General features: G+C 50.0%; 1 protein-coding gene across 1 annotated transcript in view; it reads right to left on the bottom strand.

The window, feature by feature from the left end:
- HK1 (hexokinase 1) overlaps positions 1-8,716 on the bottom strand; it is a 70,975-nt gene extending 62,259 nt beyond the window's left edge. The window contains exon 1 of the mRNA XM_060125519.1: positions 8,283-8,716. Coding sequence (XP_059981502.1) covers positions 8,283-8,576 — 294 coding nt within the window. The 5' untranslated portion in view covers positions 8,577-8,716. The remainder of the gene's footprint in view (positions 1-8,282) is intronic.
- Positions 8,717-22,689: the final 13,973 nt, after the last annotated feature.

The following is a 22,689-nucleotide window of genomic DNA, read 5'->3' as shown; positions in this document are numbered from 1 at the left end:
GCCTGGCCCCGCCTCTTTCCTTCCTTGAATCTGTTTCCCTCAACAGCAAAATCAGAGTTGGATGTGTTATGGTGTTATGGAAAGAACATGGGTTTCCGAGTCAGGGGACCTGGTAGTGTTTCTGTCCCTATCACTCATGAGCTGTGTGGTCAGCAAGTCATTTCACTACGTGGGGACCTCAGTGTCCTCATTTCTAAATGGAGATGATGCCTTCCTCAGGTGGACAGAAGCAGGGGCTCTCCCAGCAATTCCACTCCTACACACATACCCAAGAGAAATGAAAACGTATGTCCACACAGGGAAAACCGTTCACATCAGCATTATCATAACAGCCGCAAAGTGGAAACAACCCAAATGTCCCTCAACTAACAAATGCATAAACAAAATGTGGTATACAGAAACAACTCAATACTATTCAGTAATAAAAAGAACTGAAGTACTCAAACATGCTATAGTATGAATGAACCTTGAAAACATGCTAAGTGAAAGAAACCAGTCACAAAGGTCACACATTATATAATTCCATTCATATGAAACGTCCAGAAGAAGCAAATCCATTAAAAAAAAGAAAGTAGATATCAGGGTGGAGGGAGCAATGGGGAGTGACTGCTTAATGGGTATGGGGTTTCTTTTGGTGGTGATGAAAACGTTCTGGAAATAGATGGTGGTGACGTTTGTACAACCTTGTGAACATACTAGACACCACAGACTTGCACTCTTTAAAATGGTAAGTTGGGCTTCCCTGGTGGCACAGTGGTTAAGAATCTGCCTGCCAATGCAGGGGACACGGGTTCGAGCCCTGGTCCGGGAAGATCCCACATGCCACAGAGCAACTAAGCCCGTGCGCCACAGCTACTGAGCCTGCGCTCTAGAGCCCGCTAGCCACAACTACTGAGCCCGCATGCCACAACTACTGAAGCCCACGCGCCTAGAGCCCGTGCTCCGCAATAAGAGAAGCCACCGCAATGAGAAGCCCACGCGCCAGAACGAAGAGTAGCCTCCACTCACCACAACTAGAGAAAGCCCGTGTGCAGCAACGAAGACCCAATGCAGCCAAAGATAAAATAAATGAATTTATTAAAAAAATTTTTTAAATGCTAAGTTTTATGGTATGTGACTTATATCTCAATTAAAAAAAAAAAAAAGCAGGGGCTCTGCCAGAAGACTTAATGCGTCTGAATGCTGGCTCTTCTGTTTATATCTGAGCCTCAGAGTCCTCATCCAAAAGTGGCGATCATAAGGGTACCCACCTCACGGGGGACCTGTGAGGATGTAATGCCTTTGGTGCAGCAAATGTGACAGGCATTATATATGTTGGCTTCGATTAGTATTGTTACTATTGATGATTAAATAAGACCCATTTTAAGAAAGAGAGGCCCCTAGTAGGCATTCAGTGCACCCTTCCCTCCAAGGCCCCCTCAAGGCCTCGGCGTCTGAGAGCCTGTAACCAAGCATGCAATCAGATGAACGTGCTCTGACATTTTCTGCCTCCCCAGGGACCGCATTTGCAAAGGGCTGGGCTGCAGACCTCACACTGCAGTGTGCCTTGGTGGGGGGGCGGAGGGCAGGTGGCGCACAGCCACCCTCTCCTTTTACGGAAGATAGTCTGAGAGAGGCTGCCGGCATGAGCTTTCTGTAATAGAGAAACGTTTAGGGGACAGATAAGCCAGCCCTGCCCCAGTCAGATCCACCCAGGAAGAGAGTGTGTGCAGGCAAAGGCACACTTGTTTGTTTTAATTCCCAGAAAAGTTTAACGAATTCACGCTAGAGCACAAGGGGACACAGAGAGCCTTCACGAGCCTCTCTCTGTACGCCCTACCCCGCCACCACTTGGGCACTGTGCTAACAGCCAATGGGGTGGGCACTGCTCACAGTGAGCTGTCAACCTCACTCAGTAACACTGGGCAGCAAGGGCTCCCCTTCATAAGGTAAACTAGGAAATGGCTAATTTTAAGCCAAGCTCAAATGTTGTATGTGAGTGGAAATGGCTGGGAAGAAACAGTTCTTTTCAAAATTACCTATTAAAAAATTTTAAGGTTTTACTGTAACCAAGGGTTGGCTGTGGAACCATATGAACCTGTACAAACTTCTGACTGGACTGGGAGCTGACATGACCACGGAGGAAATTGGCAAAATCTTAAAAGTGGGAAGATGCACTCACTCCTCCACTGAGCGATTTCAGCCCTAGAAACACAGCCTAGAGCAACTTACGTGTGTACAGAAGGATCATGGGGGCACTGTCTGTAATTTGAAAAATCAGAAACTCAAAGGCTTACCAAAAGAACAGATAAATTAGTTTGGTGTATTCACACAATGTAAGGGCATACGGCAGTTTAAATTGATGAAACAGAGGTATACAGATCAACATGGAAGAATGTCAAATATACAATGTTGAGCTTAAAAAAAAGCAAGTTGCAGAAGGATACAAACAGGATAACACCATCTACAAAAGGTTAAAGCTATATAAAGTAACACTACATACTGTTCATAGATACATGATATATAATAAAAATATTAAAACATGCAGGAAATGATAAAACACCAAACTCAGCACAGAGGTCACCTCTGGGAGGACAAATGAATGTGACTTGAAGACGGGCATAGAAGGGGTTTTAGTCGTGTCTGTAATATAATTGTAATTGTGTCTGTTACCTCGCAAGCTGAGGAGTGGATACACAAGTGTTTGTTATGTTAACTTCAATATTTTTAAGCACCCCAAATATTTCATAATAAAAAATTAACTCATATGTATTGATTTGTGGGGGAGAGAATTAAAATACAGATTATAAGTTAAATTGTTCAAATCAACAAAGAGGGTTTTTCTCCTAAAGGAAAGAAGCGGGGGGAGCAAGAATGGCCCTATGGATCCCATTCCAGATTTTCTAAGACCTTGAGAGTCATTCATCTCCTCTGGGCCTCCAGTCAGTCCCTGTTTCTAAATGGGGAATAAAATCTCTGCCTTCTGTCCACTGTACACAAGGCAGCAGGATGTCCAGGGGAGGAGCTGCGAGGGGGAGGGAGCTGCCCCGGGAGCTCAAGAATAATACTTCCTATCATGACATCATCACACAGGTTTCTAAAAGATCAGATGAAAGCATACACACACACACGTGCACGTTAGTGTGTCTATGTGTATTGTTAGGTATAGACAGACATATATACATACACGCACACATGTAGCTACACACACAATTGATAGCTGATATGGCACCCAGAAGGTGTCTTGGGATGCTCAGCGACAACAACTCATTAAAAAAAAGAGAAAGCAAGGGACTTCCCTGGTGGCGCAGTGGTTAAGAATCCGCCTGCCAGTGCAGGGGATACAGGTTCAAGCCCTGGTACGGGAAGATCCCACATGCTGCGGAGCAACTAAGCCCGTGTACCACAAATACTGAGCCTGCACTCTAGAACCCGTGAGCCACAACTACTGAGCCCGTGTGCCATAACTACTGAAGCCCACGTGCCTAGAGCCTGTGCTCCGCAACAAGAGAAGCCACTGAAATGAGAAGGCCGTGCACCACAACGAAGAGTAGCCCCTGCTCGCCGCAACTAAAGAAAGTCCGAGTGCAGCAATGAAGACCTAATGCAGCCAAAAGTAAATAATATAAATAAAAATAAATTTATAAAAAAAAAAAAAGAAAGCAAAGCTACATTTTGGTAACTATCTATTCGACTCTCCCTTACGAAGTTTCTAAGTATAATATTTCCATTTGTACATTTAGAGCCTGATTTTTTTTCTTTTTTTTTTTGGCCGTGCTGCACAGCTTGTGGGATCTTAGTTCCCCAACCAGGGATCGAACCCAGGCCCTTGGCAGTGAAAGTGCCAAGTCCTAACCACTGGATCACAAGGGAATTCCTTACAGCCTGGCTTTAAGCAACTCTTAGGCTAGTGATTTCCCACCCAAGATCTGACCACTGGCCCCTATAGCTCTCATAGCATTCTCTGTTTTGCACTTATCATAAGACAGCAAATAATTATTTATACTCCATGAGAATAGGGACTATGTCTACCAGGTTTATAGCTGTCACCCCATCCTAGCACAATACTCTGCACATAATAAAGGACTCAAACATTTTCTGAAGAAATGATTGAGTTCCCATGATCGGATTTGATTCTAAAGGGCCTCAAATCAATAAGCAGGTGCCTGCTGTCTAGCCACGACTGCTTCCTGGACACGGAGCTGTATGGATGCCTCTCTATCCAGCATCTCCTCCAGGGCCTCCTCAGGCATGTTCAGCGCTGACTCCAGTGGCTAATTCTATCAGGCAGGAACCCCTGACTGCAGACACACATGGAGACAAATCAGTCTTTTCTCCAGAAAACAGGAGGAATGTGGGAGGACAGCGCAGCACGGCCAGATGTGAAAGTCCTGCATACCCACCCACTTTCCCAGTTTATTCCCTCACGACAATCCCAAATTATCAAACCAAATGAAGTGCTGGGCATTTTCTTAGGGGGAGAACTCCAAGGAACATCCAAGGCAGAAGGGACAGGGAGTATGAAATGAAGATTCCCCAGGGAGTGAGGCTCTTACTGGATGCTTGTATAACACCAGATCAAAAGGTGCATGAGATGGTTTTCATAATTTTCTAACTCTCATCTCTCTCACCCCCGAGCAATACGGAAATGGGCATTTTTTAAATGCTTGCTTTTGCCGCTGGAATACATGGGCTCCAAGGAAAAAGAACTTGGTAGCTTTTTAACTGCTAAGCATACTCTCCTCTGCCTTCCTGAGCCAACCACTCGAGGACTCTGGGTTCAGCCATTGGACAAATCAGACCTGTTGCTCACCTGCTTATGGGGATTCCTTAGGATCATGGGGATCCCTTCCAGAGAAAATCCACTGGCATTTGCTCACCATCTGTCAACCCTGAAGGAAAGGACGTCTAGTTTTTCTTTAGAGGCCCAGTTCTGACCTTGCTGGACCCAGCTTCCTTTCCTAAAGGAACAGAGCACTACGTGATCCTTTACCCTCCTTCGAGCTCTTAATGGCTAACCCAAGTGGAGGAAGCAGGCAAGATGAGAGGCATGTAAAAGTTAAAAGTAAAAGTTACTTGGAGGTCAAAAGACCCAGGCTCTACAACTACTGAGCCTGCGCTCTAGAGCCCGCGAGCCACAGCTACTGAGCCCATGCACAACTACTGAAGCCTGCATGCCTAGAGCCCAAGCTCTGCAACAAGAGAAGCCACCACAGTGAGAAGCCCATCGACATAATTAGAGAAAGCCTGCGTGCAGCAACAAAGACCCAACACAGCCAAAAATAAATAAAATAAATAATTTAAAAAAAAAAAAAGACCCAGGCTCTAGCTGCAGAATTAACAGATGTCTGGTGGTATTCTGATGAACGGAACCTTTCACAAGCACACATGTGCATCCTTTTCCTCCTAAAAGCACTAGAAGAGTAAAAGGGAAATCTATGTTTTATACTTAACTTCAGTCTAATGCCACGACACCCTTTTCACCGCACCACATCATCCAACACTATGCAGATGCAGTCTGGAAGATGGGACTCCAGGCTGCGAAGCCAGATGCTTGGCCTGTTTCAACCCAGGATATATTTATGAGGCTGAATTACTGATATGTCTCATAGGCAATGGGGGGAGAAATGATACCCCTTCATGATCACTTTTGTATCCTGAGCAATCCCACAAACCTTCCCTGGCACCATCCCCATCTTCCCTCTACACCCAGGCCAGAGGGCAAGTAGATGGATGAGGATTAGTGTGGGATGCCAGCGCTGTCTCCAGAGCTCCAGAGGCCACCTAGGGCTGGAGGGCTGAATCACCATGGCTGCCCACGCTGGCAGGTGCGGCGGGGTGGGGGCTGTCTGCACTGGGTCCTCATCAGGTTGCAGGTAGGGCCCAGTTCCCGCAGGAGGAACAGGGCTTGGAGTCCTGCAGTGGAGGACGTACCTTGGAGTCCCAGGGTAAGTGGTAGGTAGGAAAAGCTGGTCTCTAAAAAGTCCTGAGTCCCAGGAGAGCACATGGAGTCTCCCAGGATCTGCTCGAGTAGGGGCCAGGAAAACTGACTAGGCCATCAGAACAAGTGCCCACTATGTGCTCAGGAGGCCCAGGAAGCTTCCTGAGAACCACCATCACGGATGGCAGAGTCACACAGCCCATCACGAAGGCCGAGGTGACCCCCTGGCAGGAATCCACATACTCCCCCCATAGAAAGCAGCCTGAGAACTCCTCCATGAGGTGCAAGAGAGCCAGCCTGTTTTCAAGACTCTCCTTGACCAATAGTATTATCTGGTGGAAGCTCTGGCCTCAAGACCCACCTCCAGCAAGGTTCTGACGCCAGAGGAGGGCGGGGAGGGAATTTCAGAATGCCAGTCTCGGAGGAGGGACTTGAGGATCAATTGATTCAAAAGTCACACAGTCAGATGCCTACAGGAGCCTGGTGGATAGAGTGTGAATCAGGCCACCACGAGAGTGGAGGGCTCTGGGGCCACACTAGATACTGCGTGCCTGATAAAATAGGCCCCACTGAGGGCAGTCCAAACCTCAACCCAGCATGGCCCCTGGCGGCCACACAGACGTTGGTGGCTGTGGATGCTGGAGGCTTACAAGGTCATTCGGGTCCCCACCTCAGTGATCCGCTGTCTTGAGCTACAGAGGGCACCGTGTGCAGGGAGAGGGCAGTGAACTCATCTATGCCTTAAATCCCCCACTGTGAAATGGGAAGAACATCAAGGATACACAACACCACTGAAGAAAACTGGTGAAATGCACATGTTGACGTGCAGAGCTCCCCAAGCTCAGTGGTCAGAAGGAGGCTCCAGGGTGCTCCACGGGAGTGAGCATGAGTCCCACGGTTTGAAAACTCTATAGTCACTGCCACTTGTAGCCATGAGGGACCATGGCAGATTCCCAGGCCTGTCTCCTAACTACCCAACTCTGGTCCCCACTCAGCGCAGGACCCAGGATCCAAGCAGCATCCCCAATGCCTTTGTCTCAGCACCTCCCCCTCAGCTGACTTCCAGGAGGAGCCTCAGTCAAGTTCCCAGTGGAGGGAGGCGGAGACCTGGGTCCCGCCCTGGCTCTCCCTCTAACTCCTCGGGTGACCTTGATGAGGTCACTGCCCTTAGCAGGCCCGTTTCCTGTTGTGCCAGAGGAGGGGGCTGTCTTGGGTGGCTAAGAAGAGCACTGAACATCCTGTGGCTGCAGACCTGTGGCTCCTGCCTCTCACCTGTAGGTACAGCTCCTTTGTTTGAACTCCAAAGTCAGGTTGACTTTGCTGTCCACCCCCGCTTATCCCAGCAATAATGTCACCCATTCTGGGTGTGGATGGGTCAGGAGATCTGTCAGGCGTGGCAATGATAAAATGGGCGTCTTTCCCTACAGCTTAGGCTGTTTCTCAAAAACTTGACGCCAAAGCTGGTATAAGGGAGAGATACACCTTTAACACCTGCCAGCAGACAGGATTTTATGTTAGACATAAGTTAAAGGCAGCAATACCTCAGGGTAGGGAAATGTGTCCTTGTGCAAGTACACACATGCCACAAGCATACATGTCAAGGCCTCCATCCGACTCAAAAGACCAGTCTCTTATTTGAGCTCCCTGGGTTGGCTGGAAATTACAGCTTAAGAGAGCAGAGTGGTCACGGAGAGGGATAAAAAAATTCCATTCAGACATGCCGCTCCAGACCTAAGGCCTATGAGCAAAGTTTCCGGTGGCCTCCACGCTTCTCCTTGTTCCAGGAAGCGGTGCCGGTCGCCCCGTCTTCAGATTAAGGAGCAGCCGCAACAACTGGGAGAGCCGGGGTGACAGCTTTTCCGGGCACCCGACGCCCTCCACCGGGAACCCCAAATATGGGATGCATGGCCTCCAGCCAGCACCCCCGCTGCTGCGCGCTCACCTCCCCAGCATCTCTGTGATCACTCCTCCGCCCATGGCGCTTGGACCGTACCAAACAGGCCCTGTGGACCAACCCACCAGTTGCCACACGGTCACCCTCCCCGCACGGCCCGAGGGCCCATTTGACATCCACATCCCGTTTCAAGGACACTGCAGCAGGCAGCCCAGTCTCGGGGGTCTCCCCCCCACCCCCCAACACACACACACACACACACACACACACACACACACACACACACACGCAGCATACGATCCCGGGAAGAATCAAAGGGCGAAGCCTTCCCCACCGCCCTGCGGTCCAACCAATGCTGGCCTGGGGGAGGCTGGGCGCGGGAGGATGGAGGCGGCTGCGGCGGCGAGCGGATACCGGAATGCAACGTTGCGGGCAGAGCGCCGGGCGGCGGCGCCGGCGGGGGCTCACCTTTTTGACTTGGTCATCCTTCAGTTCGGTGAAGTAATAAGCCAGGAGCTGCGCGGCGATCATGCTGGCGGTCGGGGACGCGGGGCGGCAGGCTTGGGGCGGGCGTCTGTCCTCCGCAGCCTGGGTGAGCAGTGGTCCCCGGGCTGCAGCTCCGCGGATCCTCCTCCTCCTCCTCCTCCGGCCGCTCCTCCCCCACGACCTGGGGCGCGGCGGCGGCTCGCGCGCTCCCAGTCTCCGCGCTCCCGTCCCCGCGAGGGTGACAGCCTCCAGCCGGCCCACCTCCTCGGCGCCCATTGGCTGCCGCGCGCCTCTGCAGCGCCGGGCGGTCGCGGCCGGGCCAGGGCCGGGGGGGCTCGGTGGCTGCTCCTCCCCGTGCCGGAAAGGGGGCGGGCGACGCCGCGAAATCCCCCACAGCCCGGCATCTCCCGGCACGTCCCCCACGTAGGGAGCCGGCGCAGGGACGGGAGGTTCTGTCGCGCGCGCACCGTCACGCGTGGCGGCGCCCTGCTCGGGCGGGGCGCAGGCGGGGAGGCTCGGGACGCAAGAGGAGGCATCGCCCAGCCCGGTTTGCTGCCGAACGGGGCAGCCTAGAGGCGGCGGTCCCCTTCCTTGGAAATTAGGGCTCGCCCCTGGGAGTTCAGTGGAAGGAGAGACGCCCGGAGGGGGGCTCGAAGAAGTGGGCGTGGAAAGCGAGCGGGGCCTGTGGCGGCGGAAGCGAGATCCCGGAGGCTTCGCGGTCCTCGCACCGGGTCACCACGCCAACCGGCTCTCGCGGGCCCAAGGGGCCGAGCGCCGAGCCCCACCTGGGCCCTCACCGACGGAGCATCATACCACTCCACCCCGCCCCACCCTGGCCCGCCCGTGCTGCGGCGCCTCCAGGCCTAATCCCCGGCTGGCGGATTTGTGTTGCTAAACCAAGAGCGACGCCCCACAGCGTCCGCCCCTGAGTCACCGGTTCTTTCGGCCGGCCCTCCCGAAGGGCGTACGCCCGCTGGGCGGGACTTGAGCTGCAGGCCCCGGCCTGTCCCCATCCCCCGCCCCCCCCCCCGGCCCCCTGAGCACCCAGGCTCGCTGGAGGCTGGGGGACAGTTTGGGCGCCCATCCTAGGTGCCACCTTTCTCACTTCCCGGAGGAAGTTAGCCGGGCTGGGAGGAATCCCTAGAAAACCACTCGACTTTAAAGGGGGGAAGGGAAGTGAGGAATCAGAGGTGTTTATGCTGCTACTAGGACTGATGGCTACATAGGATTCTTAGATTAATTGCTTCTGTGTGCCAAACACCACCAGGAGCTTTACTGCCTTACAAAAGGACATGTAATGAGCTCAAAATACAAAGAAGTGGTTACTATTCCGATTCAACGGGTAAGCAAGTGGAGGCTCGCTGAGGCCATGTGTCTTGCTGTACAACCAGAAAGCTGTAGATCCAGGATTAGACTTTGGGTCTGTGTGTTTTCAGAACGAGTGCACCCCTGGGTTTTGCTGTCCTCCCAGTCGTATGTAGCCTCTGCCTAAATAGGCCAAGATACTTAAACCAAGGCTGCACCACATGGTGCCCTGAGATGGCCAGTGTCCAACCCCATAACCTCTACCCCAGCCCTGGAGCCTGGGGGCCCCTGGCCAGGCCTAAGAAAGGTACAGTGGAGTCAGGAGGGGGTGGTTTAGGTCCAGAACGGCCCTCAGGGGCATGGCTTTGACATCACCAATTGAAGAGGGTCTCAGTTGTGGCCCTTGAGGCCAGAGCCCTCAGTCCAGAGCACAGCCCCTGCCCCCTAGCTTTATGGCTGTGGCATCCAGGGTCACCTCTCTGAGCCTGCTTCCTCATCTATAACGTGGAGATACTAATGCCCACCTACCTCCCTTGGTTGCTGTGAAATACTACAAATAAAATACCTGCTTATAATATACAATTAATAAATGGTAGGTATTATCATAAGATTGACTGGGAAGCTGATGAGGTTTACACTTCAGGGCTTCTTGCTTGCATTCCCCCAATTCTAGGCCCTCAGAGGGCCTATCAATTTTATATTTGTAATTTTGAATTATTTTCCAAAGAGGCTCCCCAACATTATTTCAAGCTTTAAAGCTTCACAAAACCTGGATCTGCCCCCTGGATAGTATCATTATAAACCAGGAACAGAGAGGTTTCCTGGCATCCATCAAACACTTACATCACCTGCATGGCCATAAAGCAAAATTGGGCGCATGGGAACAATTTGGTTGTTCTCAAGTGCCGTTTGCGTCTTGCGAGTGTGATTCTGCCAGACTCAGCAGGATCGAGAACTGTGCTTTGTTAATTGCTCTGTCTCACACTCAGCCCACGGCCTGGCACTCGAAGGTGGAATGAGCCCAGTGCAGCGATCAGGAGCACACATACCCCTTAACACAGGCCCAGCCAGCATCATCACCAAGCCCCCCATTGCAACTGAGATGTCTTATCTGAACTGGAGCTAGGGAGAAGCTAACCCCTCCAACGGCCCGGCTACCCGGAGATGTTCTGTCTGCAGGCAGGGAGGCTGCCAGTGCTTTCTCTTCCCTGCCTTCCAGAGAGAACCTGCTTCTTAAGGTGACTCACTCCTCCACACCCCCTGAATGCAGCCATGTCCCAAGACCTATCAGTATTCCCTGAGAAATATCCCTAGGCCTGCCCCACCGCCTCCTCCCAACCCTCAGTCCTCAGCAGCCCACGCCAGAAATATTGCAAGACTTCCTGGTTCCTGGCTTCCCGCCATCCAAGTCATTCTGAGGTTCCAGCCACACTACTCCTGCTAAAAAGCAGCCTAATCACAGCGTAACCCTGCCCGAAACCCCTGCGTGGCTCCCTCCCTCCTGATGGAGTGGTTCAAACGTCTCTGCCTGGTGTCTTGAGGCCCTCTGTAATCTGACTCCACTCTTCCCCGCTTATCTCTTCCTCCACTGTTGGCCACAGCAAAGCCACTTCCCACTCTTCTTGGCCCACTCCACGTCCATCCTGTTGGAGCCCCTGCCCATATCTCCTTGCTTGCTCGGCCCTCTCCACTCACCTCCACCTGACCGGTGTCCCTCTCGCCGAAGGCCCAGCTCTCCCACCCTCCCCGTAAACTCTTTCCTGACCACGGCTACTCACTGCAGTCTCCCAGGCCTCAGCACCTCCACAGGGCAAACTCGGACTGTGCTCAGAGTCCATCTAGATCTAGACCAAGACTCTTCTTTACAGACTAAGAATGTGAGAAGCAGCAGGTGGGCCATCTTGCCCAGCCAGTGCTCTGTCCACCCTTCCCCACTACCTCACTGCAGCCTGGTTCTCAGATAAGTAACACTGAGTCATAACAGTCTGCCTGATATTTTTGACTGTCTTCTGGGGGGGTGGCCTTATCTGCCCCAATCAGACAGCTTCCTGAGGCCAGAGTCCATTCTGCACTGCTATGTCCCACACTGGGCTCAGAGCTGGGCCTGTCTCCCCTTTCTGTCATGCCAGTTATCATCCCTTGCACTTCTTTATTACTCTGCCTCTTTTCTTGCTGTCACGTATCTCTTGGACCCCAGCCAAGTCCCTTTGCTGATTACTCCACAGACCCTGAGGAAAAGCAGCAAAGACCTGGACCATGGGAAACCTAGTTCCACAGGTCTCTCCTCACCCTCGAGATGGCCCTCCCCTCTCCCAGAAGTCCCCTGGGTTTCTCTGTTCATTTACTGGGCTTCCTCCTGTATGAGTTGGGATGGCGGGTGGAGGGTCAGACAGTGCTGGGCTGCCAACCCACAAAACACCCCTGCTGGTAAGAGAATGAGGGCTGCAGCTAAGTCAGAATGAAACAATTTGCATCAGACCCATGGCACCAGGAACTTTACACCAGAAATTCTCTGCAGCGGATGAAAGCTGTACCCCAGCATCTGGCAGCACACCTGTAACAGCAATGCTTGCATAATGTTGACAGTTTACAGAGTAGTTTCTCATTTATTGCCTCATTTCTCCTGATAACAGGCTGGTGACGTTAGAAGGGCAAATATCATTATCCCCACTTAATCAGTCGATGAGGGTTATGGAATTTAAAGAGCTTGTTTAAAGTCTCAAAGAGAAAGAGAAAGCAAAAAGAGAAAAGACTAAGGCCAGTGCCCACACCAGGGCAGCATCTTGGACTCCTGACACAGTGGGGGGCCTGTTGTGCACAGCACATTCTGAAAAGAAGCACCAGGAAGGGACCCTGACCCAGTGTTCATATTAGTTAGATCCGTGGTGTTGGGAATTCCCTGGTGGTCCAGTGGTTAGAACTCAGTGCTTTCACTGCCGTGGGCCCGGGTTCAATCACTTAGGTCAGGGAACTAAGACCTCTCAAGCCGTGTGGTGCGGCCAAAAAAAAAAGAATGACCTGGAGAGCTTTTACAAATGCTGATACCCAGGCCCCAGCCCCAGAGATGATGGATGAATTGACCTGGGGTGCTGTCCAAACATCCTTTTTTTTTTTTCTCTACGCGGGCCTCTCACTGCTGTGGCCTCTCCCGTTGCGGAGCACAGGCTCCGGACGCACAGGCCCAGCGGCCACGGCTCACGGGCCCAGCCGCTCTGTGGCATGTGGGATCTTCCCAGACCAGGGCACGAACCCGTGTCCCCTGCATCGGCAGGCAGACTCTCAACCACTGCGCCACCAGGGAAGCCCCAAACATCGTTTTGAAAGTTCCCCAGGTGAGTCCCAGGGACTACCAGGAATGAGAATGACTGATTTAGACCCTTACTTTCTACGGGGACGTCTGGAGGAAATGTCTGAAATGGATTTCAGCATGGAGACTTTCAGCAGTCTCTCGTGGATGCTGCCGACCAGTGGTTCCTCCAGGGTCCTAGTGGTCCTACAGATCTGGAGCACACTGGACGCAAGTCCATCGTCACTTTCTCATCAGCTTTGCACAGTTCTGCTTCCTGCGTGAGAAGGCTGTGAGGAGTGTCTGGGGTTGGAAAATCACCTCAGCCTGCCTCCTTTCCTCTCGCATTCGCCCGAAGTGCTGCCCTCCAACAACATCACAACAGAAGTTATAGATCGACAAGCACCAGGCTAAAACATCTTATTTGGCCCACCGAATGTTTTATGAGCCAACACTTGAAAATGACGTGTCAGTTTAAATTATTTATTTATTTTTGGCTGTGTTGGGTCTTCGTTTCTGTGCGAGGGCTTTCTCTAGCTGCGGAGAGCGGGGGCCACTCTTCATCGCGGTGCGCGGGCCTCTCACTGTAGCGGCCCTCTCTTGTTGTGGAGCACAAGCTCCAGACGCACAGGCTCAGTAGTTGTGGCTCACGGGCCCAGCTGCTCTGCGGCACGTGGGATCTTCCCATTCCAGGGCTCGAACCTGCGTCCCCTGCATTGGCAGGCAGATTCTCAACCACTGTGCCACCAGGGAAGCCCATGTCACTTTAAAATCCAGGTTTCTGGCACCTAAAGTCTAGCCACACAGAGCCCATGTTATCACTGGCAATAAGCAACTGGCACTGAGCACCACTGCCCCCTTCAGACAAGGTAGGTGTGCTGCAGCTTGCCCAGGCCCCACCCAGCCCACCTGTTCACTGGTACACACAGCTGACTGGCCCCTGTAGGCATTTCAACTTTCAACTGATAACTGGAATTTGTAGACCGAAGGCCTCAGGTATTAGGGCGGGGACTGAGAGGCCTTGCACCCTAAGCACCTCTCTTGCTTCACCCAAGTCCCAACCCTCTCAGGTTTCATTAAGGTCCCTGCCTGCCTGCCCCTTGCTCAACCCTGACCTATTTACCTGGCTCAGAAAGGGCCTGACCCCCTAGAGACAGCTTGCTCAGCTTCTGTCCCAAGAAGTCTTCTACTCCCCTTTAGGGGTGACAGTCCCTCAGGGAAGCCAAAGGAAAGCCCAGTCTGGTCCTGTCAATTCCTGGACATCCCATCCTCATTCCATTGCCTCGGAACCTGAGAGCCTCCTGTGCATAAAGAATAATGGCCCGCAGGAAGAAGGGTTAACCAGACCGCTGAGTCCTGCCTGGCTTCAGCCCTGCTCCTTATCTGAGGCCAGCTCCTGCCCCAAAGGATGCCCATATCGTGTTGGAACAGAGCAATCTTAAATCACCCTGCTGGTTACCCCGAGTTTCCTGGGATAGTTCTCCCCAGTGCCCACACACAGCCAAGCTCACAGGTCCAACAGAAGGTCCTCCTCAATCCTACCCCTTAGAATTAGCTCCAAAATATGGAGGGAAATGCTCACATAGGAGAGTCCATGTCAACCCTTAGGCAGGGTTCCCAGGCTATGGGATTGCACAGGCCAGCAAATTAAACATACAGACAAAACCTAGGCACTGGCTTTTCATTTTGCTAGGAAAGGATCTTTTTTCATTGTAATTTCCATCTCCCACTACCATAATTTCCTAAAGGAAGAACTATTTTAACCCAGAGAAGTAAACATAAGGGCTGGTTTTCAAACAAAATCCTTTGGTTTTATAATAATACTAGTGCTTAGGTAGGACTTACTACATACCAGGTATTGTTCTAAATTCTTTACTTACATTAACTTGCTTGACCCACAGAACAACCCGATGAGGTAAAAACTAATTTTATCCCCACTTTATAGACAAGAACACCGAGTCACAGGGAGATTAAGTGACTTCTCCAAGGTCACAGGGCTACTGATGGAACAGCTGGGATCTGAGCCCAGGCAGTCTGACTCAAGGCCACCCTGCTGCTCTAACAAGGTGAAATATTCATTTTACTATATTGTCCTTATTTCTTTTATTTAACCAGGGCCAGTGACGGCTCAGTCACAGATGGGTCCAAGCACCTGAGTTGGGGAGCTTCTCCCCTAGTGTACTGAGCCACTCTTGGTTAGATTTATAAAACATGGCACGTGGATCCTGGCTCTGCAGAGCCCTAATGATAGGGACAGAGTAAAGGGACAAAGCAGGTTAATTAAATAGTTAATCCCACTAGGGAATTGTAAGTAAAGAAAAAAATATGGGAGACCCCTGTAAGTTAAGGATCACTCAAGAAAGCAAGTTTTCTTAACCACAAAGCCAAGCAGGCTTGCTTAGCAACAAAACCATGCAACAGAAGCATGAGACATGCCCCCAAACAATAAAACAATAGTGGCATGAGACCCACATCCTGCCCAGTGAGCTCAGTAAGTTAATGACCCCTAGGACATGCTCTCTGCACACATAAAAAACAATAATTTATGGAAAGGTGACATTTCAAAGGGAAAGACCCTCATTGTACTGAGACCTGAAGTAATTTTTCCATAGTGCCATGACAGTCCCAGCTTGACCACGTAGGGACAAGAAAACTCCCCCACCCAACCTGGAGGAGGAGCTGATGATGGAAGCATGACATCTACCAACGAATGAGGAACAAGGGGATCTTCTCCCCATCCCCACTTTTCCTTTGATTGTAAAACTATAGCCCAGGGACTTCCCTGGTGGTGCAGTGGTTAAGAATCTGCCTGCCAATGCAGGGGACACAGGTTCAAGCCCTGGTCCAGGAAGATCCCACATGCCGCAGAGCAACGAAGCCCATGCACCACAACTTCTAAGCCTGTGCTCTAGAGCCCACGAGCCACAACTACTGAGCCCGCATGCCACAACTACTGAAGCCCGTGCGCCTAGAGCCTGTGCTCTGCCACAAGAGAAGCCACCGCAATGAGAAGCCCGGGCACCGCAACGAAGAGTATCCCCCACTCACCGCAACTAGAGAAAGCCCGCGCACACCAACAAAGACCCAAAGCAGCCAAAAATAAATAAATAAATTAATTAATTAATTAATTTTTAAAAAACTGTAACCCAGTAAGTTCTCAGGGTGTGGCACCCTCTCGTCCACCTGCTTGTAAGCCTCACAAGCATCCTATTCTAATAAATCACCTCTTATCTATCACTTTGCCTCTCGCTGAATTCTTTCTATGCTGAGACGTAAAGGACTGGAGCTCCTTGGAGCGCCCAGAATCGCCTCCAAGGGGTTTCACTCTTACAAAGTGCATTCTCAAACCAAGTGGTGAGGCTGATCCCGTGACAGAGGGGCCTATAAGGGAGGTGTGGAAGCAGTTGCCCGTCCCAGTGCAGGGGCGGGGAGGAGGGGGCGTCTAGTTTGGTGGATCAGCTGAGCTGACTATTTCCTCCTCTCTCAGTCTTCTGCAGGTCCATCCCAACGTGCCCTACCCAAAGAATCACTTTTGTCAAGAGTTGCGGCCTCCACCTCTCTCCTGAGCTCCAGACCCATATTTCCAACTGCCTGTAAATATCAACTCCTAGATCCCATGGGCACCTGAAACTCAATTTGTCTCCCATCACAGTTATTTCTTCTTCTTAAACTTCCCTTCTTCTCGATTCCTCCCCTTGTCATTTATTCACTCAGCAAATATTTCTGAAGCGCTTAAGGTGCCCTGCACTTCCTAGTTCACTAGAAATGCACAGGTGAGCAAAACAGAGTCTCTGCCCACATTCTGTGGAGAGAGACAGACAGTCAACAAATCACAAATTAAATGTACCTTGTGTCAGGCGCTAGGAGGAAAAATAAATCAGAGTGTATGTGACACAGCTGCATCCTACAATTTCCATTTCCCCTGTGTCCTAACTAATAAATGCTCTAATGTTTAGGTGCCCTGGCCCCGCGCCCCAGAATAAAGGCTAGCCAGCCTGCAACTAGATGTGGCCAGGGGACCAAGTTTTGGCCAGAGAGTAAAGCTGAGTCCCCCTAAAACTGAGTTCCCCTGCCAAGTTTATGATTAACCTCTCTATCCAAAACTTTATTCCCTTTCTTGTCCTACCCCTGTTCCCCACAGGATTGAGAAATATCAAAGAAAAGGTAGCGGGGGGGCTTCCCTTGTGGTGCAGTGGTTAAGAATCCACCTGCCAATGCAGGGGACACAGGTTTGAGCCCTGGTCCAGGAAGATCTCACATGCCGTGGAGCAACTACGCCCGTGCGCCACAACTGCTGAGCCTGTTCTCTACAGCCCGTGAGCCACAGCAGCTGAGCCCCCGTGCCACAACAAGAGAAACCACTGAAATGAGGAGCCCGGGCACTGCAACAAAGAGTAGCCCCCGCTGGCCGCAACTAGAGAAAGCCCTCGTGCAACAATGAAAACCTAACACAGCCAAAAATAAAAATAAATAAAAATAAAATTTAACGAAAAGGGGGGACTGAAACTGAGCAGGCCCCTGCAGGGTCTTCCCAGGTGCAAGCCCCTCCATGCTCCCTCACCCCCTTCTTGTTTGGCCTTCCCTGATTTCCAAAGAGCAGTTAATAAATAGGACAATAGTCACAGGCTTCCTAGTTCCTCCTGAAGGGATACAGATAACATCTGAAGCATATCTTTGAGTGGTTCTGCAGAAATTAAGACCCCCACTCAGTGGATGGTGGTGACTTGCTGACCACAAGCACGTAGACCCCAGACTGGTTGGAACCAGAAGGCTGATGAATAAGATTCCTGAAACATCCCCCTGTTACTTCACCACCAACCAATCAGAAGAATGTCTGCTAACTGATCACACACCCTGCAACCCTCACCCCTAGTGCTCCTTTTAAAAAACCCTTGCCTGAAAGTCTTTCAAGCACGAGCTGCCCCTTGGTGCCCTGCAGTAGATGCTGTACATGCTGTACTTCATTCACTGCCACCCGCTGTCAGTAGAGTGGCTTTGCTGTGCATCAGGAGGGAGGACGTAACAAGAAGAAAGTGAGGCCTCATGAGAGCTTCCAAGAGCCATTCCTAAGATTGTGCAGCTTTCCCTCTGCCATCCCTCCTTCTTCCCTCTTGCTGGCTGCAGTACAGACAGACAGGCTGGAGATCCAGGAACCATCTTGGATTATGAGATAACTGTCACCGAGGTGCCCCATATCATCCCCACATTGACTACCTCCAGATTTTTAGAACTTGAGAGAGAAAATTTAAATTACAATAAAGAACAACAGAGAATGTATCACTTTAGATAGGACGGATAAGAGAGGCCTCTCTGAGGATGTGACATTTGAGCAGAGACCAGAATAAAATGAGGGAGTATGCCATGCCTGTGCTTCCTCTTCTCTCTTGGGAAAAGAGTGTTCCAGGCAGAACCGTCTCCCTGCCACCCAAGCTGAAAACCTGAATACCATCCGTGAGCCCCTTCCCCTCCCAAACCCCATCTAGTCTAATCTGATCTGTCACCAAACCCCACCAAGTCTACTTATACTTGTGTCTTGAGAACAAACACAACACAAATCAAACCTACAAACTCTCTTGAATCCATCTTCTCCTTCTGATTCGTTCTGCTACAACAGGACTGTAGTGGGTTGAAGAGCACCCCCCAAAAGATATGTCTTAACCCTCACAACCTGTGAATGTGACCTTATTTGGAAAAAGAGTCTTTGCATGCGTAATTAAGGATCTCCAGATCAGCCTGGATTACCGGTGGGCCCTAAATCCAACGACTGTCCTGATTAAGAGGCAGAAGAGAACACACAGGGAGGAGAAAAGAAATCGTCACTTGAAGGCAGAGGCAGATGCCATGTGAAGATAAACCAAGGAACGCCTGGAGCCCCCAGATGTGGAAGAAGTGCCCTAGAGCCTGTGGTGGGAGCACAGCCCTGCTGACACCTTGATTTTGGTCTTCTGGCCTCCAGAACTGTGAGACAATACATTTCTGTTATTTTAAGCCACCCAGTTTGTGGTAATTTGTTCTTGTGGCCCTAGGAAACAAATACAATGCCTTTAGCACAATATCTACTCTCTCTTAGCCCCAGGCTACAGAACTTGTCTGTTCAGAAACCCCCGTAGTAAAAATGTTTGGATCATGTATCTCGATATGTATATTAATTTACAACTATCAGTGCATACGACTGTACTAATTCGTTAGGTATATTATAAAACATACCTAAATGTCTATGTTCGACATGAAAATGCATGAGACAGATGGGAGTGTAAAGTGATACAACTACTTTGGAACTGTTTGGCTGTTTCTAATAAAGTACAATATACACCGACCCCATGATGCAGCAATTCCAGTCCTGGGTATTTACCCAAGAAAAATTGAGGCACGTGTCCCTACAAAGATTCGTACACGAATATTCAGAACACTTTATTAGTAACAGCCCAAACTAGAAGCAACCCAAATGTCCCTGAGCAAGCAAGTGGTTAAACAAATTGTAGTACATCCATACATCATACTTCTCAGCTATAAAAAAGGAATGCTTTTCTGAGGTAACAATTTTATTGAGTGTCATTCACTACCATACAATTCACCCATTTAAAGTATAAAATTCAATGATTTTTAATACAATTGCAGAGTTGTGAGATCCTTGCCACAATCAATTTGAGAATATTTTCATCATCCCCAAAAGAAACCCATATCCGTTAGCTGTCACTTCCCACCCAAGCTCCCGCGCTCCCTAGCCCTGGGCAACCACCAATCTGCTTTCTGTCTCTACAGATTTGCCTATTCTGGACATTTCGTATAAATGGCATCATACAGTCTCTGGTGACTGGCTTCTTTCATTTAGCATAGTGTTTTTAAGGGTCATTCATGTTGTAGTGCCTATCTGAACTTCAGTCTTTTTTAGGTCTGAATAATATTCCGTTGTGTGGATATATCACAGCTGGTTTATCCACTCATCAGTTAATAGACAGTTGGTTGTTTCCACCTTGGGGATTCTTTTGGTATTGTATTAGTTGGGCTGCCCGAACAAAATACCACAGACTGGATGGCTTAAGCAACAGAAATTTACTTTTTCACAATTCTGGAGGCTAGAGGTCCAAGAGCATGGTGTTGGCAGGTCTGGTTTCTTCTGAGGCCTCCCTCCTTGACTTGCAGATGGCTGCCTTCCTGACATGGACTTCTCTCTGTGTGCACACATCCCTGATGTCTCTGTGTATTCAGATTTCCTCTTCATAGAAATACCAGTCAGAGTGGATTAGAGTCTACCCTAAAGACCTCATTTTAGTTTAATTACCTCTTTGAAGACCCTATCTCCAAATATGATCACATTCTGAGGCTAAGACTTCAACATATGAATTTGGGGGGGATACAGTTCACTCCATAACAGGTGTTATATTAAGAAAACACTGCCAAATCCAAGGTCACAAAGATTCATACCTATGTTTTCTTCTAAGAGTTTTATAATTTTAGCTATTGCATTTAGGTCTTTGATCCATTTTGAATTAATTTTTGCATATGGTATGAGGTAGGGGTTCAACTTCATTCTTTTGCATGTGGATATCTGATTGTCTCAGCACCATTTGTTGAAGAGACTATTCTTACTCCATTGAACTGTTTTGATATCCCTGTCAAAAATCAAATGACTGTGAAGTTGTAAGGGTTTATTTCTGGACGTTCAATTGTATTCCATTGATTTATATGTCTGTCCTTATGCCAGTACCACACTGTCTTTATAAGCTTTGAAAATAGGGAATGTGAGTTCTTCAGCTTTCTTGGTTTTTTTGTTTTGTTTTGTATTTTTGCGGTACGCGGGCCTCTCACTGTTGTGGCCTCTCCTGTTGCGGAGCACAGGCTCCGGACGCGCAGGCTCAGTGGCCATGGCTCACGGGCCCAGCCACTCCGCAGCATGCGGGATCTTCCCAGACCGGGGCACGAACCCGTGTCCCCTGCATCAGCAGGCGGACTCTCAACCACTGCGCCGCCAGGGAAGCCCCTGACCTTGCACTTTGGACCAGACAAGAGCGGGAAGAGACCTTTCCAGTCCGTCCCCCAGAGTCTCTCCCACAGTCGGCGTGCCACGCAGCGCCAAGGCTGGAGTGTGTAGTTCTGATGCTTAGCATTTTGCTTCTAAGAAAAGGCTAAGAAGGGAGCCTAGTAACAAAGGTCCCTCAGGAAGCCCCTGCCCTGTGGCAGTGCGCTGGGCCCAGCGGGAGCAACTAGAGGTAAGCGCTCTTCCTCACCCCAGAATCTACTGCAGGGCTGCTCACTAAAACCATGATCAGAATTCCCAAAGAGAAGTGCCGTACAATATGTTTCTCTTACAGAAAACGTTCCAGAAGAAAACAGAAAGAACATTTAGGTTTCTTACCTTACTTTGAGCGAGCAGGGGCTGAATTGGACTTCCAGTTGCTATACCCTTCAAGACAGGACAAGATAAGGTGTTATAAAGGCATGCAACTTGCATTCACAGCATATTGGTGCTTATAGTTAACCAACCACGCTCAGAAAGCAAAAGTAGTTACAAGTAACATTGAAATACCTAAGCAAATTCTACAATGACAAACGATTCTCTGGATGAAATGCAGCAGAGCTCAGAAATCTTCGATTCACAGATCTATTCACATCAGCGTTTATTAGGTACTTACAAATGTGCCAGGCACTGTGCTAGTGGCTCTGACCTCAGGGAATCCACAGTCCTCTAGAGAAGATGCATGTGCTCATCAATAATGAAAGCACAGCTGGCTGAACTGCTAGAGAGGCGTGTAGGGGAGCTATGGGAACACAGGGGTCTGTCTCTGCTGGACCTCTGGCCTCGCCCCACCGTGTCCCCCAAATTGCAGGGTGAGATGCTTCCCAGATGAACATGGAGGGAATGTGGGCAACAAGCAGCGACCAGCTTGGTGAGTTAGCACCCCACCCTTCCATAACCTTTTTACAACTTGCCCTGCCTCACAGATTTGGAGAGCTGATGCCAATCAAGAGACAGGCCCATGTGGATTTCTACATGATGGCAGCTGAAGGGATAAGGAGGATATAGTAAATTATTTGCAGAAAACAGCCACAACAGTTCACCTCTCTGTATCTATGCTCTCATGTTGTCTCCTCCCACAGTGACTCTGGGATTGGCTGTGTGACTCGCTTTGGCCAGTAGCACAACAGCAACAGGATGAAAGCGGAGGCTTGAAAAATTGCTTGTGCTGGGGCTTGCCCTCTCTTGCTGTTCTTGGGACTCTTACAAAACCACTCTCAGTGGGTGAGAAGGAGTGGAAACCAGAGTGACAGAGCACAAGAGGAAATCCCACTTCACAAGGAAGGAGACTGAGGTTTCTAGAAGGTTGCGTAGCAGCTCACAGACATGCAACCAGTCCCTGTGAAAACCAGCGGTAAACTACGCATCCTCCCTGAAGGGCAGCCCCTATCTTTTCAGCACTTCTTGTCCTGCCTCGCGTAGAATAGGTGCTCAGTAAATGTTTGCTGTTCATGAACTGAAAAGCCATGCCCTCTTCTAAGCGGGCCCCAAATCAAAGAAGCCCCATAGAAATCACGATCCTAGGGAAGCTAGGAAAGCAAGAATCGGCATAAAATGACCAGGACAATCCAGGCAAATTTTCCACATGCCCAAGGCCCAAACAGTCTAGGCTTTATACTGATACCCCACGAGAGCAAACTTCTTGCTGAAAGGGCTCTCGTGAAGGCTTGCAGATACTTACAGCCCTAGAATCGAGAGTAAGGCGACAGTGAAAAATACTGTCTGGGGCTTGGAATAGCCAGGGAGCCAAGGAGAAAGAAACTGAATGGACCATATAATTT

The sequence above is a fragment of the Lagenorhynchus albirostris genome, chromosome 16 (assembly GCF_949774975.1).
Source record: "Lagenorhynchus albirostris chromosome 16, mLagAlb1.1, whole genome shotgun sequence".
Classification (NCBI taxonomy): Eukaryota; Metazoa; Chordata; class Mammalia; order Artiodactyla; family Delphinidae; genus Lagenorhynchus; species Lagenorhynchus albirostris.
Note: the sequence above shows the minus strand (reverse complement) of the source record. Positions and strands in the feature narration are given on the sequence as shown.